This window comes from Rutidosis leptorrhynchoides, chromosome 6, assembly GCF_046630445.1.
Source record: "Rutidosis leptorrhynchoides isolate AG116_Rl617_1_P2 chromosome 6, CSIRO_AGI_Rlap_v1, whole genome shotgun sequence".
Taxonomy (NCBI): domain Eukaryota; kingdom Viridiplantae; phylum Streptophyta; class Magnoliopsida; order Asterales; family Asteraceae; genus Rutidosis; species Rutidosis leptorrhynchoides.
In genome coordinates, this window is record NC_092338.1 from 25244374 (window position 1) to 25265518 (window position 21145).

Consider the following 21145-nt stretch of genomic DNA (forward strand, 5'->3'; position numbering starts at 1 on the left):
TATAGTTTCATGTTCATAATAAAAATCATTTTCTCAGAATAACAACTTTTAAATCAAAGTTTATCATAATTTTTAATTAACTAACCCAAAACAGCCCGCGGTGTTACTACGACGGCGTAAATCCAGTTTTACGGTGTTTTTCGTGTTTTCAGGTTTTAAATCATTAAGTTAGCATATCATATAGATATAGAACATGCGTTTATTTGATTTTAAAAGTCAAGTTAGAAGGATTAACTTTTGTTTGCGAACAAGTTTAGAATTAACTAAACTATGTTCTAGTGATTACAAGTTTAAACCTTCGAATAAGATAGCTTTATATATTTGAATCGAATGATGTTATGAACATCATTACTACCTTAAGTTCCTTGGATAAACCTAGTGGAAAAGAGAAAAATGGATCTAGCTTCAACGGATCCTTGGATGGCTCGAAGTTCTTGAAGCAGAATCATGACACGAAAACAAGTTCAAGTAAGATCATCACTTAAAATAAGATTGTTATAGTTATAGAAATTGAACCAATGTTTGAATATAATTATTACCTTGTATTAGAATGATAAACTACTGTAAGAAACAAATATTTCTTGAGGTTGGATGATCACCTTACAAGATTGGAAGTGAGCTAGCAAACTTGAAAGTATTCTTGATTTTATGTAACTAGAACTTGTAGAATATATGAAGAACACTTAGAACTTGAAGATAGAACTTGAGAGAGATCAATTAGATGAAGAAAATTGAAGAATGAAAGTGTTTGTAGATGTTTTTGGTCATTGGTGTATGGATTAGATATAAAGGATATGTAATTTTGTTTTCATGTAAATAAGTCATGAATGATTACTCATATTTTTGTAATTTTATGAGATATTTCATGCTAGTTGCCAAATGATGGTTCCCACATGTGTTAGGTGACTCACATGGGCTACTAAGAGCTGATCATTGGAGTGTATATACCAATAGTACATACATCTAAAAGCTGTGTATTGTACGAGTACGAATACGGGTGCATACGAGTAGAATTGTTGATGAAACTGAACGAGGATGTAATTGTAAGCATTTTTGTTAAGTAGAAGTATTTTGATAATTGTATTGAAGTCTTTCAAAAGTGTATAAATACATATTAAAACACTACATGTATATACATTTTAACTGAGTCGTTAAGTCATCGTTAGTCGTTACATGTAAGTGTTGTTTTGAAACCTTTAGGTTAACGATCTTGCTAAATGTTGTTAACCCAATGTTTATAATATCAAATGAGATTTTAAATTATTATATTATCATGATATTATCATGTATGAATATCTCTTAATATGATATATATACATTAAATGTCTTTACAACGATAATCGTTACATATATGTCTCGTTTAAAAATCATTAAGTTAGTAGTCTTGTTTTTATATATGTAGTTCATTGTTAATATACTTAATGACATGTTTACTTATCATAGTATCATGTTAACTATATATATATCCATATATATGTCATCATATAGTTTTTACAAGTTTTAACGTTCGTGAATCACCGGTCAACTTGGGTGGTCAATTGTCTATATGAAACATATTTCAATTAATCAAGTCTTAACAAGTTTGATTGCTTAACATGTTGGAAACATTTAATCATGTAAATATCAATCTCAATTAATATATATAAACATGGAAAAGTTCGGGTCACTACACTTGACAAGTCCCATTCGGGGTACGAATGCTTTTGTACTTCGAGATTATTATTATACAGACGAGAGGTTCTGTTTTGGGGATATTCTATGCATTAAGTTAACGTCGGTTACCAGGTGTTCAATCCATATGAATGATATTTTTGTCTCTATGCATGGGACGTTTATTTATGAGAACTGAAAATGAAAATCTTGTGGTCTATTAAAATGATGGAAATGATTATTTATGTTAAACTAATGAACTCACCAACCTTTTGGTTTACACTTTAAAGCATGTTTATTCTCAGGTATGAAATAAATCTTCCGCTGTGCATTTGCTCATCTTAGAGATATTACTTGGAGTCATTCATGACATATTTCAAAAGACGTTGCATTCGAGTCGTTGAGTTCATCAAGATTATTATTAAGTCAATTATAGTTAGATATATTATGAAATGGTATGCATGCCGTCAACCTTCGATGAAATGAAAGATTGTCTTTTCAAAAACGAATGCAATATTTGTAAAATGTATCATATAGAGGTCAAGTACCTCGCGATGTAATCAACTGTTGTGAATCGTTTATAATCGATATGGACTTCATCCGGATGGATTAGGACGGGTCTTTACAAAACTAGTGAACCAAATTGAGGGTAGGATTAAAGAGCAGGCGGCCGAAGAGGCCAAAACGAAGCAAGTCAAGAGAAAGTGGGAAGAAACCAGTGACAAGAGTCACCAATACAACAACAACAATCACAACCACAATCGCAACAACTATCCCAACAACCACAACAACAATCGCAATCCCAACAACTACTACAACAAACGTCCCAACAACAGTAATTACAACAAACGCCCCAATAACAACAACAACAATCCCAACAACAATCTCAATAACAACAATGGCGACAACAATCAGAAAACTCCATGCTATAGGTGTGATGGATATCATCTGGATAAATACTGTAAGGTTGTATGTACCAAATGTAGAATACCGGGTCATGGTGCGACGAAGCGTGAAACTTTCGGACCAACGACTGGAGGAACAAATAACGCCCACATTGTTTGTTTCGGATGCGGGAAGAAGGGCCACTTCAAAACTACGTGCCCAAATCAGGGGAATACTAATGGGCAAGGCCACGGAAGAGTTTTCAATATTAATGCGACAGAAGCGCAGGAAGACCCATAGCTTGTTACGAGTACGTTTCTTATTGACAATAAACCTGCTTATGTTTTATTTGATTCGGGTGCGGATAGAAGCTATATGAGTAGAGATTTTTGTGCTAAATTAAGTTGTCCAGTGACGGCTTTGGATAATAAATTTTTACTCGAATTAGCCAACGGCAAATTAATTTCAGCAGATAATATATGTCGAAATCGAGAAATTAAACTGGTTACCGAAACGTTTAAGATTGATTTGATACCAGTAGAGTTAGGGAGTTTTGATGTGATAATTGGCATAGACTGGTTGAGAGAAGTGAAAGCAGAGATCGTTTGTTACAAAAATGCAATTCGCATTGTACGAGAAAAAGGAAAACCCTTAATGGTGTACGGAGAAGAGAGCAACGCGAAGCTAAATCTTATTAGTAATTTGAAGGTGCAGAAACTAATAAGAAAAGGTTGCTATGCTGTTGTGACGATCGCTCCAAATCCATATGGACGAACACGTCATTCATTGATTTCATTGTGAGGTATTTGACCTCTATATGATACGTTTTGTAAACATTGCATTCTTTTGAAAAGGCACACCATAAATGAATATTTAAATCAAAGGTTTTAGACATCTGATGATTTTTACATATAGACAATCACCATAAATAATAGTTTACAACAGTACATCCGTTGACAATGCAGTCAAAATAAGATACATGGTGATGATTTGGTGAATGCAACATTTTCTTGAAAAATATGTCATGTAAGACTCCATGCACATAGCTTGTCTAACATCTAAGCAAACAGCAGAAGACTTCTAGAAAACCTGAGAATAAACATGCTAACAAGTGTCAACACAAAGGTTGGTGAGTTCATAGTTTTAATATTTCGTATAATCTGTTTATAAAGGTGGATCACAAGATTTCAGTTGTTTTATCCAGAAACGTTTATAAAAATATTCTACAAGATTGAGCACCCTGGTAGCTAAACTTTAACGTTATAATAAGTACCCCTGTTTTAACATACATGCAACCAACATGTACAATACACGCAAACCAACGTGTACTAAACTCAAATAGCATACGTCTGTTTTATAGTTCAGGCTAGGGTTTCTATACCTGGAACAGACGGGGATGTCAAGCCCTATGGATCCATATACAACTACTCGCGCCTACCAGTTTTTATAACCGGCAGTTACTAGTTACCAAAGCTACGGGATTTTCGGTTTAAACTCGGTGTAGAATTTAGTATGTACTTGTATCCCTTGCGTTTAAAATAAATTGCATGTATTCTCAGCCCAAAAATATATATTGCAAAAGTAATTAAAAAGGGAGCAAATGAAACTCACGCATATAGATATTGTAAAACAGTTAATAAAGCATTTTGCATGTATTCTCAGCCCAAAAATGTAATGAGTAAAAGGGATTAAATGAACTCACCTTATCAGCATATAAAGTCGTTCATCGTAATGTGATCAAAACTCAGAGTATCGAATAACCGTAGATCTCAACGTATCAATATTGAGATTCAATATTGTAGAAAAGTACGTAGACGTAACGGAGATGATAAACACTAGGTTTGATTCACAAATATACCCCCGAACATTACCCATAACCTTCTTGGCAATAACCCATAATTTCCTTAACTCTAGCTTGCTCGTAAACTCGTTTTGAAATCGTTTGGACATAACCTCGTCATAGTATTTTATGTATAATACTAATAATATTACTAATAAAAATAATAAGATTAATAATAATAATATTAATCTTAATAATATATATATATATATATATATATATATATATATATATATATATATATATATATATATATATATATATATATATATATTTGAGAGACAGAGAGATTTGAGAAGAGAAAAAGTAAATAAATCCGAACAAAACTGCGAGCTTTATAGACCTGGCCTGGTTCCCACTGCCATGCGATCGCATGGCTGGGTAGAAGGATTCCCATGCGATCACATGAGGTCCTTTTCCAGCTCACAAAACTTTTGTCTCAACGTTTGTCGACATATTTTTATATTAATATATAATATATAATTTATATAATTAATTATATATTATATTAAATTCACGTGCATAGTTGACTTGAAATTTTTGTTCCGATAAGTCGTACGTCATTACTCGACTTATGTCCCGGTTTTGGTTTTTCGAACGTCCTTTCGTACACTGAGAAAACTGGCACTTTACATTTCGTGACTCGTACATTTGTCAAAATATAGCCTTAAATTATCCCTAAATTATATCACTCAAAGTGTATCTTAAACTTTCGAGTGTTTTGGTCATTTACTTCTATAAATCATCGTCTCGTAGTATATACATATACATATATACATTTTTTATTTATTTTGAAATAGTGTTTTCCTGTAGCAAAGTTTCGAGTGTTTTGGTCATTTACTTCTATAAATCAATTTTTACTGTAGCAATTCACTGTAGCAAAGTCAATTTTTACTGTAGCAAATAGTAATTTTCGAAAACACTGTAGCATTTTGGGTAATGTAGCAATTCGAAAATACTGTAGCAAATTGGTGTTTTACTTGTTTATTTTAAACGTTTTAATTCACTTATCTAAATATCAATCGAATTAACAAACGAATGTTACTATCGTTTACTAAATAACTTGAAATCATATATATATATATATATATATATATATATATATATATATATATATGCACATTAAGTTATATATATATTGTTCGTGAATCATAGAGAACAGTCAAAGAATAATTGATTATATGAATATAGTTCCAAAACTGTCGTGACTCAATATTACAGACTTTGCTTATCGTGTCGGAAATGTTAATCATACAAAGATTAAGTTTAAATTTGGTCAGAAATTTCCGGGTCATCACAGCTGTTCTAGCACACGTCAAGAAAATCAATACCGGAGAAAAGGACATCAGTGATGTTCCCGTCGCAAAAGAATTTCCCGATGTATTTCCGAAAGAATTACCGGGACTACCTCCACACCGATCCGTTGAATTTCAAATAGATCTTGTACCAAGAGCTGCACCGATAGCTCGTGCTCCATACAGACTCGTACCCAGTGAAATGAAGGAACTCCAGAGCCAATTGCAAGAACTTTTAGAGCGTGGTTTCATTCGACCAAGCACATCACCATGGGGAGCTCCTGTTTTGTTTGTCAAAAAGAAGGATGGTACATTCAGGTTGTGTATCGACTACCGAGAGTTGAACAAACTTACCATCAAGAACTGTTATCCACTATTGAAGCGTCCCGTTCATATCGAACATAAACGTCACGTACTCATTGGTGTCATTGCGAGGTATTGACCTCTAAATGTGACATTTTTCAAAATATGCATACGTTTTTATAATACAAACCATAACCTTTATTATAATCAAAGGTTCAAACAGCATAATAATGATTATCGTTTAGCAATAATCTTAGTTTTACAAACTTTACATTTGATAATAACAATACGATTTTCAACATATTTCACATTACAAATCTTCCGATATGCAGTTTTATTTTTGACACAAATATGCATACTCCAAATCCTGCTTAAATTCGGCATAATGCAGCGGAAGCGAAGTACTGTGCAATCGTTGAATACTGGTCGTTCAGTCCGGTTGGGGTTGTCAGGCCCGATAGATCTATCAACAGGATTCGCGTTTACAATACCTCATGTAAATAGTAGTTACCAAGTTACAGGGAAGTATGCCAGTGGTACAACTCAACGTAGAATATATATTTTTAATCACTTGTGTCCATAACGTAAATCATAAAATGCATGTATTCTCATCCCGAAATATTTAGAGTTTAAAAGTGGGACTATATACTCACTTTTGTCTTGAAGATATACGACTTGGTCTCCGATAGATATCACGAACCTAACCATATATAATATATCAACATATTTTCTTTTCAAATAATCGTTACATGTATACTTGTAATACTTTTAATATCTAATAGTCCATAGTTAGCAGTCCGATGTTAGTGGTCCACAATTAGTTGTTCAATAAAATAAATAAAGACCCCATCGTATTCGTATTGATCAGAATTAATCTTGAGCCATGGTACCGTGTTGTCAAATGACGTGTTGCGTACAGAAAGTACCGTGTTGTCAAATGACGTGTTGCGTACAATCATGAGGTCTTATAATTAATCTTCTCACGTTGTTTACGGGTGGTCCTGAAATATATAAAATCAAATCATAAGTAAATATATATAAAATATCATATTAATTAGCAAAGATATGATTAGTTTAGTTTTACTCCAATTAATTTCGTAGCTAAACTAGCTTCGGATACCCAATTTTGTTTTAGCCGTAGTTTCTTCAATACAACTCCGTTTTTGTTGGTTCAACTTGCCACTTCCTTGGATCGAGCCATTATTTATGAATATGAACTGTAAATACGTTAGTTTGCATTCGAAATCACAGGTTATAGGTCAAACTTTGGTGAATCTTATGAAAGTGATCATTTCCGTCGTAAAAACAACATCTAGATGATCATTTTTACAAAAATACTTACACTTTGAGTTGCACCATGAGATTTTTATATATTAACATATTCATAAGAAATATCATTTTTCCAGAATATAAACTTCCAATTCAAAGTTTAAGATGGTTTTTAATTATCCACCCCAAAACAGCCCCCGGTTGCACTCCGACGACGTAGATTCAGTTTTAAGGTGTTCTTTGTAAAATCAAGTTGTATCTTGTTAAATTAGCATATCATTATGATATATTACAGGTCTTGAAGTGTTTTAAAAGTCAAGTTAGAAGGATCTATTTAGTTTGCGAACAAGTTTGAAATCATTCAAACTATGTTCTTGTTGTTATATATATTCGTAGTAAGATAGTCATATATGAATTGAACGAGATGATGAACCAAGGTTATACCTCAAGTATGATGAAGAAAGTTACTGAATAAACAAGATACGAACGTGTTCTTGATGACTTGGAAGATTAAGAAGTGAAATCATGAAAAGAAACAAAGGTTGTAAGTAAGTTTATATCTTGATTTAAGATAAATAACTTACATGAATTGAATCAAAGTTTAAACATAGTTTTACCTTGATTATGAAGCTAAAAGATGGTGAAAATGCTTGGAGATGATCAAGTATGATGTTAGGAGTATTTTGAGAGAGAATTTGGAGTGTAAGTATGAGAAAATGGAATGGAAAAATGGGGTGAAATCATAAAAACGAATTTACTTGTTATATAGAAAAAAAAAATCCTTAAGTTTATTTTTTAGCTCATTAGTCATACAAGTTGATAAATAATGGTTCCACATGTTTTTGACTCTAAGATGGCTTTAGTAAATACATCTAGAAGCTGCGTACAATACGGTTACATATACCCTAGGTATACGTGTAAAAATCTTGAGGAAACGGAACGAGAATTCAAATATAACTATCTTTTGTGAATATACTTATATTTTTTTATGTATTTAGGCCCTTTAAAAGTAATTAAATACGTATTTATACGATACTTGTATAAGCATTATAGGTTATAGGTATATATATCAAAGAACGTTAAGTATAGTTACCGTTTTGAAAACTTTAGTTAGTAGTCTCAAAGTATACTTATAACTCATTGTTATTAGTACACAATGATATGTTAAACCATCCTTAGGTCATGTTAAATATGTATAAATACGTATATGTACACAATCGTATAATTATCGTATGTTATATAGTTCGTGATATCATCGGTCAAATTGGACGGTCAAACGTTGTGTAAAACTCTTTTCAAAAACACAAGACTCAACAATTTAGATTGCTTATCATGTTGGTAATGTTTAATTTATGTAGATATTAATCTCATATGTATAAAACGGTCGGAAAAATCCGGGTCGTTACAACTATCAAGAATCGACGACTTATTTGTTCAACTGCAAGGCTCGTCAGTTTATTCGAAGATCGATATACATTCTGGGTATCGTCAAATGCGGATTAAGGAGGATGATATTCCGAAGACTACTTTTAGAATGTGTTACGGTCATTACGAGTTTATGGTTATGCCGTTTGGGTTGACTAACGCACCAGCTGTGTTCATGGACCTTATGAACCGAGTGTATGGACCATATCTTGATAAGTTTGTCATTGTCTTCATCGATGACATACTTATTTACTCAAAGAATGATCAAGAACACGAAGAACATTTAAGAAAAGTGCTAGAATTGTTGAGGAAAGAAAAACTGTACGCTAAGTTTTCAAAGTGTGCATTTTGGTTGGAAGAAGTTCAATTCCTCGGACACGTAGTGAACAAAGAAGGTATTCAGGTTGATCCGTCAAAGATTGAAACCGTTGAAAACTAGGAAACCCCGAAAACTCCGAAGCATATACGCCAAGAAACACTTTTGGTGGCCGGGTATGAAAGCCGATATTGCTAAATACGTAGGAGAATGTTTAAATTGTTCTAAGGTCAAAGCTGAACATCAGAAACCATCAGGTCTACTTCAACAACCTGAAATCCCAGAATGGAAATGGGAAAACATTACCATGGATTTCATTACAAAATTTCCAAGGACTGCAAGTGGTTATGATACTATTTGGGTAATAGTCGATCGTCTCACCAAGTCAGCACACTTTCTACCAATGAGAGAAGATGATAAAATAGAAAAGTTGGCGCGTTTATACTTGAAGGAAGTTGTCTCCGGACATGGAATACCAATCTCTATTATCTCTGATAGAGATGGCAGATTTGTTTCAAGGTTTTGGCAGACATTACAGCAAGCATTGGGAACTCGTCTAGATATGAGTACTGCCTATCATCCAAAAACTGATGGGCAGAGTGAAAGGACGATACAGACGCTTGAAGACATGCTACGAGCATGTGTTATTGATTTTGGAAACAGTTGGGATCGACACCTACCGTTAGCAGAATTTTCCTACAACAACAGTTACCACTCGAGTATCGAAATGGCACCGTTCGAAGCACTTTATGGTAGAAAGTGCAGGTCTCCAATTTGTTGGAGTGAGGTAGGGGATAGACAGATTACGGGTCCAGAGATAATCCAAGAAACTACCGAGAAAATCATCCAAATTCAACAACGGTTGAAAACCGCCCAGAGTCGACAAAAGAGCTACGCGGACCTTAAAAGAAAAGATATAGAATTTAAAATTGGGGAGATGGTCATGCTTAAGGTTTCACCTTGGAAAGGTGTTGTTCGATTTGGTAAACGGGGAAAACTAAATCCAAGATACATTGGACCATTCAAGATTATAGATCGTATCGGACCAGTAGCCTACCGACTTAAATTACCTCAACAACTCGCCAATGTACATAATACCTTCCACGTCTCAAATTTGAAGAAATGCTTAGCCAAAGAAGATCTCACTATTCCTTTAGACGAAATCAAAATCAACGAAAAACTACAATTCGTTGAAGAACCCGTCGAGATAATGGATCGTGAGGTTAAAAGACTCAAGCAAAACAAGATACCGAGCGTTAAGGTTCGATGGAATGCTCGTAGGGGACCCGAGTTCACCTGGGAGCGTGAAGATCAAATGAAGTTGAAATACTCGTACCTATTTCTAGAAGATGCGTCAACACCTTCAACAGCTTAAAATTTTGGGACGAAATTTATTTAACGGGTAGGTACTGTAGTGACCCGAACTTTTCCATGTTTATATATATTAAAGGAAATTGATATTTACATGATTAAATGTTTCCAACATGTTAAGCAATCAAACTTGTTAATACTTGATTAATTGAAATGAGTTTACATAGTAAATTGATCACCCAAGTTGCTAAGCAATCAAACTTGTTAATACTTGATTAATTGAAATGAGTTTATGTAGTCAATTGATCACCCAAGTTGACCGGCGATTCACGAACGTTTAAACTTGTAACAACTACATGATGATAAATATATGGATATATATATATAGTTAACATGAGAATTATCATAGGTAAGTATCACACTAAGTATATTAACAATGAGTTATATACATAAAAATGAGACTATTGAATTAAGAAACTCGAAACGATATATATAACGATTATCGTTATAACAACGTCTTACTAAATACATATGAATCATATTAAGATATTGTTACACTATGTTTAACATGATAAAATGATAATTAAATATATCATTAAGTGTGTTAACAATGAACTACATATGTAAAACAAGACTACTAACTTAAGAGTTTTGAAACGAGTTATATATATAACGATTATCGTTGTAACGATGTTTTATATATATATATATATATATATATATATATATATATATATATATATATATATATATATATATATATATATATATTGTATTAAGATATATTCATACACCATGTTATCATGATAATATGATAATTTAACATCTCATTAGATATAATAAACAATGAGTTAACTACATTAAATGAGATCGTTAACTTAAAAGTTTCAAGACAACACTTGCATGTAACGACTAACGGTGACTTAACGACTCAGTTAAAATGTATATACATGTAGTGTATTAAGTTATATTAATACACTTTTGAATGACTTCAAGACATATATCAAAACACTCATACTTAACAAAAATGCTTACAATTACATTCTCATTCATTTTCATCAACAATTCTAATCATATTCATTCAGTCTTCGTAATCGTATTATACCCAGCTTCTAGACGTACTTACTATGGGTATATACCAATAGGAACTAGCATGAGATTCCACTCTTGATTATGTCATGCATGACTAATCATGTTTAACTTCTACCATGAACTAGTCAACTAACAAGAACGCCTTTTAACCCCACTCACCACTCACCACTCACCATTCACTTCATTTCATTTCCATTTTCCTTTCTAATTCTCTCTCAACACACACATACACCCATGAATGAATTTTTCCAGTAACCAAATCATCATTTTCATCAAAAACTACTTCAAGAATCAAGCTATAATCATCATAGGAAGAACACTTCAAGAACACTTCAAAAATCATTTCAAGTTTGCAAATATACTTCCAAGCTTTCTAATCCATTCCAAGTAATTATCTAAGATCAAGAAACCTTTGTTATTTACAGTAGGTTATCTTTTTTATTCAAGGTAAAACTCATATCCAAACTTTGATTCAATTTCTATAACTATAACTATCTTAATTCGAGTAGAAATCTTACTTGAACTTGTTTTCGTGTCATGATTCTACTTCAAGAACTTTCAAGCCATCCAAGGATCCTTTGAAGCTAGATCATTTCTTGTCACTTCCAGTAGGTTTACCTACTAAACTTAAGGTAGTAATGATGTTCATAACATCATTACTCTCATATATATATAACTATCATATTCGAAGATTTAAACTTGTAATCACTAGAACATAGTTTAGTTAATTCTAAACTTGTTCGCAAACAAAGTTAATCCTTCTAAATTAACTTTTAAAATCAACTAAACACATGTTCTATATCTATATGATATGCTAACTTAATGATTTAAAACCTGCAAACACGAAGAACACCGTAAAACCGGACATACGCCGTCGTAGCGAAATCTGGGGCTGTTTTGGTTTGGATAATTAAAAACTATGATAAACTTTGATTTAAAAGCTATACTTCTGGAAAAATGATTTTTCTTATGAACATGAAACTATATCCAAAAATCATGGTTAAACTCAAAGTGGAAGTATGTTTTTCAAAATGGTCATCAAAACGTCGTTCTTTCGACTGAAATGACTACCTTTAAAAAAATTACTTGTAACTTGTATTTCCGACTATAAACTTATACTTTTTCTGTTTAGTTTCATAAATTTCAGTTCATTATGAAACCATAGCAACTTGAATCACTCAAAACGGATTTAAAACGAAGAAGTTATGGGTAAAACAAGATTTGATAATTTTGCTTGTTGTAGCTACGTGAAATTTGTAACAAATCTATACAAATCATAACTTAACTAACTTATATTGTATTACACATGTATTCTAACATATATTATGTAATCTTGGGATACCATAGACACGTATACAATGTTTTGACATATCATATCGACCCATCTATATAATATATTTCGGAACAACCATAGACACTCTATATGCAGTAATGCTTGAGTTAGCTATACAGAGTTGAGGTTGATTCCAAAATAATATATATACTTTGAGTTGTGATCTAGCCTGAGACTTGTATACCCTGGGTCGTAGATTGATTCGAGATAATATATATTGATTTATTTCTGTACATCTAACTGTGGACAACTAGTTGTAGATTACTAACGTTGGACTGTTAACTTAACAAACTTAAATCATTAAAACGTAATAAAAATGTTGTGAATATATTTCGATCATACTTTGATATATATGTACATATTTGTTATAGGTTCGTGAATGGACCAGTGGCCAAGTCTTATTTTTCAACAAAGTGAAAATACGTGAAAGTGAGTTATAGTCCCACTTTTGAAATCTATTATTTTTGGAATGATAATACATGCAGTTTTATAAATGTTTTACAAAATAGACACAAGTGATCGAAATTACATTCTATGTTGAATTATCGAACCGAATATGCCCCTTTTTAGCTTGGTAGCCTAAGAATTGGTGTTTATGATAATTGCCACCAATTGACGCAAATCCTAAAGATAGATCTATTTGGCCCAACAAGCCTCATCCGAGTTACGGATGCTTTAGTACTTCGATTTATCATATCCGATGTGAGTCCCAGAATGATGGGAATATTCTATATGCATCTTGTTAATGTCGGTTACCAGGTGTTCATCATATGAATGATTTTTATGCAGATTGCATGTTATTGAGAAATGAAAATGGAAATCTTGTGGTCTATTATTACGATTTGATAAATATATAGGCTAAACCTATAACTCACCAACATTTTTGTTGACGTTTAAAGCATGTTTATTCTCAGGTAATTATTAAGAGCTTCCGCTGTTGCATGCTAATTTATGGACAAGAGTTGGAGTCAGCATGCTTGTATAATATTGTTTAAAAACTGCATTCGAAGACATATATTGTTGTGTAATATTATTGTAAACCATTATGTAATGGTCGTGTGAAAACGCTATATTTTTTATTATCATTATTTGATAATCGTCGTAATATTTTAAAGGTTATGGTTTGTTTTAAAATCGAATGCAGTCTTTGAATAGAGGTCAAAACCTCGCAACGAAATCAATTAATATGGAACATTTATAATCAATATGAACGGGACATTTCATTCAGGACCCTGAACTAGGCCAGGTATTTGTCATGAACCTTGCAGTCTCTTTTTAACAACTACTTCTAAATTTGTATTTCTCACATTTTTGTGTTGTTTTGAAGGTCATCCAGCTTTAAGGTGATCAGAGAAAGAACGTGTCTAGTTTTCTTACGCAGGTAATTCTGTTGCTATGTGTTTCAATATCAGTAATTGCACCATTTACTTGAACTTTATGCCTTAAATGGTAGATAAGACCATGTTTATTACAGTAAGTGTATAAAGAATTGAGTAGAAGACATAGGATGTATGCATAAATTTGGAGTTCGTTGTCTTTCAACCTTTTTTCTTTAAACTAGATTCTTATTTTGCATATGTAACCCGTTTGAGGCAGAACACATTACAAACAGACCTATTTACTTGTAAATGGGTTGAAATTGCTATGTCTACTACTCACCAATATGAACTTTTGCTAGAACTTGTTGTCCATTTAAATGAATAGTCTGTTTCTTGCAGGCAGGCATACTGAAGAAGGAAAATATCAAGATTCATGGATTCTAAGCTCTGCTATAGGCTATAGCACACAAATTGTGCAAGTCATCGTGAACGCGTATCAAGTACTTGAATATGTTGTTCTTTTTGTCTAGTTGGATTGTGATTAAGTTCTGTTATCTATCTTAGTTGTCCAGTAACCAATTAAGTAAGGACAAGATTATGAAAATGTTCTTGGGTATTGACATTAAACATATAATAATCAGTGAACAACGGAAAAATTGTCGGTTTTGCTCTCACGTGTCTAGCATGTGAGTGGATTTAACGGGATTTTCTAACGGGTTTATGACTTTCAGTGTAATATGTGCAAAATATACACAGTTTCTGGGTACTATTACATAAATATACTAGAGAGGTTGTCCTTGTAATTATGTCTGCATATTTTTCTATTAGGGGGCAAGTGTTCATCAGAAACTGGGCGTAAAGGGTGGAAGATAGTGTATTCCCTCATCATCGCTCCCCTTGTCCCCCTATACGATTCATGAAATTTGTCTAGATAATTATCACATTTGAACGCTTAAAAAGGTAGAAGAGTTTACCCTGTTCGGACTACCCGAGAGGGCGAGTAATCCGACCCCATTCTCTGATGTACGCAGCCCAACAGGATTACTCTCGGGCTGTTTCCAAAAACAGCCCTAACCACCACTAAATATTTGCCCGTATCTATATGGGATTCGAACCTGAACCTTTTGAAAGCATATAATATACACATATACAATACAATTACATTAAAACTTCTCATATTATTGTTAGAAAATAAAAGGAACCAAGATCAAGAAGACAGCACATTCCATAGGATTACAGCAAGAAAGACGGCTAGTAATCTTTTTGAATATTTACCAAAAATATGTATAGGCTCCATTCCATACTTAGCTCTTTTATCACTATAAAAGGTGCTTCAATTGTAATTGTAAAATACCAATTCAGTATTATTCAATAAAATAATTAGTATTCAAATTTTCAATTGTTGTCATGGTATCAGAGCAGTGTTAACGATTCAAGGATCAAACAACCACTCTTAATCATCATTTACCAGAAATCAAGCTACCATGTCAATTGACGGTAGCTCAACCAATACTCACTTTTTAAACGGTGGGCTAAACAACAGAATGACCAATAACGGTCTCAAAATAAGCAACCCAAACCTCAATTCCAAAACCCATAAACCAAACCTGTTCGAAATCGACGAATCACATGAAAAGTTTAACGAAATAAAAGTGACGGCGGCAGTCGTGGGAAACTCTAAAGTCTCCGGCAGCGGCGGGCACCATCGAAGCAAAATATTGGGGTTTCCATCGACGGTGAACGGTGGTGCAGAGGTTGGATGGGTTGTGGCTAAAAATGATAAAGATGAAGTTCATCTTGCTGTTGATATCAAAAGAATGGCGGCTGGTGAAAACGAAAATGACCATACGTATAAATCAGGTAAAGGGTTTAGATGTTTAGTCTCAAACCCTCCTTCTTCCCTTTTTTTTTATTCAACACCTTATACAAATTCTATATTGCGTATAAGTCCCATTTGTGGTTTACCTTTCACAAAAATAACACCTATTAATTTTAAATTGCGTAAAAGGCCTTCTAATAATGACCACTTTAAATTGCGTAAAGGGCTATTTGACCATGACCATGTAACAGGTGCAAATAAACATTAAATAATCAAATATTGCAAACTAGCTTCTCTTTATCTAATATTTTTACGCCTAATATTTTTACCAGACAAACATTTGAGAATAAAAGCCTATTAAAATATAAACCTCTTGAATTAAAAAACAAACATTTTTTAGGAAAAGCAAATGTAGTTGCAAGTAAAATAAAAAGTAATGAATGGATTCTTGATTGTGGTGCTACCGACACCATGACTTTTGAAAAATCCGACATTAGTTTTGAATCCAAACCTCGGGTAAATAAAATTGAAACCGCTAATGGAGGTGTTGTCCAAGTAGAAGGAGGTGGGACCATTAAAATTACTCCAACCATCAAATTGTCTAATTGCCTGTATATTCCAACTTTGTCTCATAAACTGTTATCAGTTAGTCACGTTACAAAAGAGTTAAATTGTTCTGTTTTACTGCACCCCACTTTTTGTATCTTACAAGATATTAGGACAGGGGTGATCATTGGGCGTGGCACTGAGCGGGAAGGGTTATACTATGTGGACGAAGTAAACCAACAAGGTACCGTGATGTTAGCACACGGAACACCTGAGAGGGAAGCTTGGTTATGGCATAGAAGGCTCGGTCACCCATCTGCAAGTTATTTAAATCTTTTATTTCCAAAATTATTTCCACCGAATTCCGTATTATCTTGCGAAACATGCATTTTAGCAAAAAGTCATAAAAATACTTTCAAACCAAATAATACAAGAAAAAATGTTCATTTTTCGTTGATTGACTCAGATGTGTGGGGGCCCGCTCAGATTAATGGGGGAAAAAGTTTCCGATATTTTTTACTCTTTATTGACGATTGTACACGGATGACATGGACCTATTTCTTGACAAATAAATCTGAAGTTTTTGAGAAATTTTCTTTATTTTATAAAATGATTCAAACTCAATTCAAAAAAATATTCAAATTTTACGATCTGACAACGGAGGGGAATTCGTTAATTCCTCCATGAAACAATTTTGTCAAGAAAAAGGGATAATCCATCAAACATCGTGTGCTCATACACCTGAACAAAATGGGGTAGCAGAGCGAAAAAATCGTATTATTTTAGAAATTACTCGAGCTTTACTAATAGAGTCAAATGTTCCAAGAAGTTTTTGGCTGGAAGCAATTGCCACGGCCACGGATCTTATAAACCGACTTCCGACCCGAGTTCTTGATCTTCAAAACCCCCTTCAAGAACTGTCCAAATTTCATGAACTCCCCTCCGTTTTGACCCTCAAACCTCGGATATTTGGTTGTTTTGTCTTTGTTCATATACCTAAAGCGGAACGCACCAAACTTGACCCATGTGCTGAAAAATGTGTCTTTGTTGGCTATGGGGTTAACCAAAAAGGATACAGATGTTATAGTCCGAAAAGACGTCACATGTTCACTACAATGAATTGTGACTTTCTTGAGACTGAATATTATTATGGCCCCCAACACACAAGTGAGGGGGAGATTAATTCTAATGACACTTTGCGTTGGCTGGATGAGATTCCTTCATCAGAAAAAGTCAGTCTTGTAGTGACCCGAACTTTTCCATGTTTATATATATTAATTGAGATTGATATTTACATGATTAAATATTTCCAACATGTTAAGCAATCAAACTTGTTAAGACTTGATTAATTGAAATATGTTTCATATAGACAATTGACCACCCAAGTTGACCGGTGATTCACGAACGTTAAAACTTGTCAAAACTATATGATGACATATATATGGATATATATATAGTTAACATGATACTATGATAAGTAAACATATCATTAAGTATATTAACAATGAACTACATATGTAAAAACAAGACTACTAACTTAATGATTTTTAAACGAGACATATATGTAACGATTATCGTTGTAAAGACATTTAATGTATATATATCATATTAAGAGATATTCATACATGATAATATCATGATAATATAATAATTTAAAATCTCATTTGATATTATAAACATTGGGTTAACAACATTTAACAAGATCGTTAACCTAAAGGTTTCAAAACAACACTTACATGTAACGACTAACGATGACTTAACGACTCAGTTAAAATGTATATACATGTAGTGTTTTAATATGTATTTATACACTTTTGAAAGACTTCAATACACTTATCAAAATACTTCTACTTAACAAAAATGCTTACAATTACATCCTCGTTCAGTTTCATCAACAATTCTACTCGTATGCACCCGTATTCGTACTCGTACAATACACAGCTTTTAGATGTATGTACTATTGGTATATACACTCCAATGATCAGCTCTTAGCAGCCCATGTGAGTCACCTAACACATGTAGGAACCATCATTTGGCAACTAGCATGAAATATCTCATAAAATTACAAAAATATGAGTAATCATTCATGACTTATTTACATGAAAACAAAATTACATATCCTTTATATCTAATCCATACACCAACGATCAAAAACACCTATAAACACTTTCATTCTTCAATTTTCTTCATCTAATTGATCTCTCTCAAGTTCTATCTTCAAGTTCTAAGTGTTCTTCATATATTCTACAAGTTCTAGTTACATAAAATCAAGAATACTTTCAAGTTTGCTAGCTCACTTCCAATCTTGTAAGATGATCATCCAACCTCGAGAAATCTTAGTTTCTTACAGTAGGTTATCATTCTAATACAAGGTAATAATCATATTCAAACTTTGGTTCAATTTCTATAACTATAACAATCTTATTTCAAGTGATGATCTTACTTGAACTTGTTTTCGTGTCATGATTCTGCTTCAAGAACTTCGAGCCATCCAAGGATCCGTTGAAGCTAGATCCATTTTTCTCTTTTCCAGTAGGTTTATCCAAGGAACTTAAGGTAGTAATGATGTTCATAACATCATTCGATTCATACATATAAAGCTATCTTATTCGAAGGTTTAAACTTGTAATCACTAGAACATAGTTTAGTTAATTCTAAACTTGTTCGCAAACAAAAGTTAATCCTTCTAACTTGACTTTTAAAATCAACTAAACACATGTTCTATATCTATATGATATGCTAACTTAATGATTTAAAACCTGGAAACACGAAAAACACCGTAAAACCGGATTTACGCCGTCATAGTAACACCGCTGGCTGTTTTGGGTTAGTTAATTAAAAACTATGATAAACTTTGATTTAAAAGTTGTTATTCTGAGAAAATGATTTTTATTATGAACATGAAACTATATCCAAAAATTATGGTTAAACTCAAAGTGGAAGTATGTTTTCTAAAATGGTCATCTAGACGTCGTTCTTTCGACTGAAATGACTACCTTTACAAAAACGACTTGTAACTTATTTTTTTGACTATAAACCTATACTTTTTCTGTTTAGATTCATAAAATAGAGTTCAATATGAAACCATAGCAATTTGATTCACTCAAAACGGATTTAAAATGAAGAAGTTATGGGTAAAACAAGATTGGATAATTTTTCTCATTTTAGCTACGTGAAAATTGGTAACAAATCTATTCCAACCATAACTTAATCAACTTGTATTGTATATTATGTAATCTTGAGATACCATAGACACGTATACAATGTTTCGACCTATCATGTCGACACATCTATATATATTTCGAAACAACCATTGACATTCTATATGTGAATGTTGGAGTTAGCTATACAGGGTTGAGGTTGATTCCAAAATATATATAGTTTGAGTTGTGATCAATACTGAGATACGTATACACTGGGTCGTGGATTGATTCAAGATAATATTTATCGATTTATTTCTGTACATCTAACTGTGGACAACTAGTTGTAGGTTACTAACGAGGACAGCTGACTTAATAAACTTAAAACATCAAAATATATTAAAAGTGTTGTAAATATATTTTGAACATACTTTGATATATATGTATATATTGTTATAGGTTCGTGAATCAACCAGTGGCCAAGTCTTACTTCCCGACGAAGTAAAAATCTGTGAAAGTGAGTTATAGTCCCACTTTTAAAATCTAATATTTTTGGGGATATTCTTATATATGCATCTTGTTAATGTCGGTTACCAGGTGTTCATCATATGAATGATTTTTATCTCTATGTATGGGATGTGTATTGAAATATGAAATCTTGTGGTCTATTATTATGATTTGATATATATAGGTTAAACCTATAACTCACCAACATTTTTGTTGACGTTTTAAGCATGTTTATTCTCAGGTGATTATTAAGAGCTTCCGCTGTCGCATACTTAAATAAGGACGAGATTTGGAGTCCATGCTTGTATGATATTGTGTAAAAACTGCATTCAAGAAACTTATTTTGTTGTAACATATTTGTATTGTAAACCATTATGTAATTGTCGTGCGTAAACAGGGTATTTTAGATTATCATTATTTGATAATTTACGTAAAGCTTTTTAAACCTTTATTGATGAAATAAAGGTTATGGTTTGTTTTAAAATGAATGCAGTCTTTGAAAAACGTCTCATATAGAGGTCAAAACCTCGCAACGAAATCAATTAATATGGAACGTTTTTAATCAATAAGAACGGAACATTTCAGTTGGTATCCGAGCGTTGGTCTTAGAGAACCAGAATTTTGCATTAGTGTGTCTTATCGAGTTTGTTAGGATGCATTAGTGAGTCTGGACTTCGACCGTGTTTACTTGAAAAATGATTGCTTAACAAATTTTGTTGGAAACTATATATTTTTAACATGTGAATATTATGTGATATATTAATCTCTTAACGCGTTTGATATTATGTGATAGATGTCTACCTCTAGAACAAGTCCCATTGACTCACCTAATAATAATGAAGAGTCAAATGTAAATTGCAATGATTCGTGGACTGATTCACAAGTTCCCGAAGAGGAACCGGAAGAAGAGTCGGAACCTGAAGAAGAATCGGAACCGGAAGAAGAATCGGAACCGAATGAAGAAATAGAACCGGTGGGGGAAATAATAAAACGGTTAAGTAAAAGAAAATCCTCAATCAACCGACCAAGGTTAATTATGGTCAATGGTGTTTCCGCCAAGGAAGCAAAATATTGGGAGGATTACCAATTCTCCGA

At 32.8% G+C, this 21145-nt stretch overlaps 1 protein-coding gene across 1 annotated transcript in view; it reads left to right on the top strand.

Annotated features, from left to right (window-relative positions):
- LOC139853482 (uncharacterized) overlaps nt 1–14568 on the top strand; it is a 97512-nt gene extending 82944 nt beyond the window's left edge. The window contains exon 5 of the mRNA XM_071842875.1: nt 14438–14568. Coding sequence (XP_071698976.1) covers nt 14438–14568 — 131 coding nt within the window. The remainder of the gene's footprint in view (nt 1–14437) is intronic.
- Nucleotides 14569–21145: the final 6577 nt, after the last annotated feature.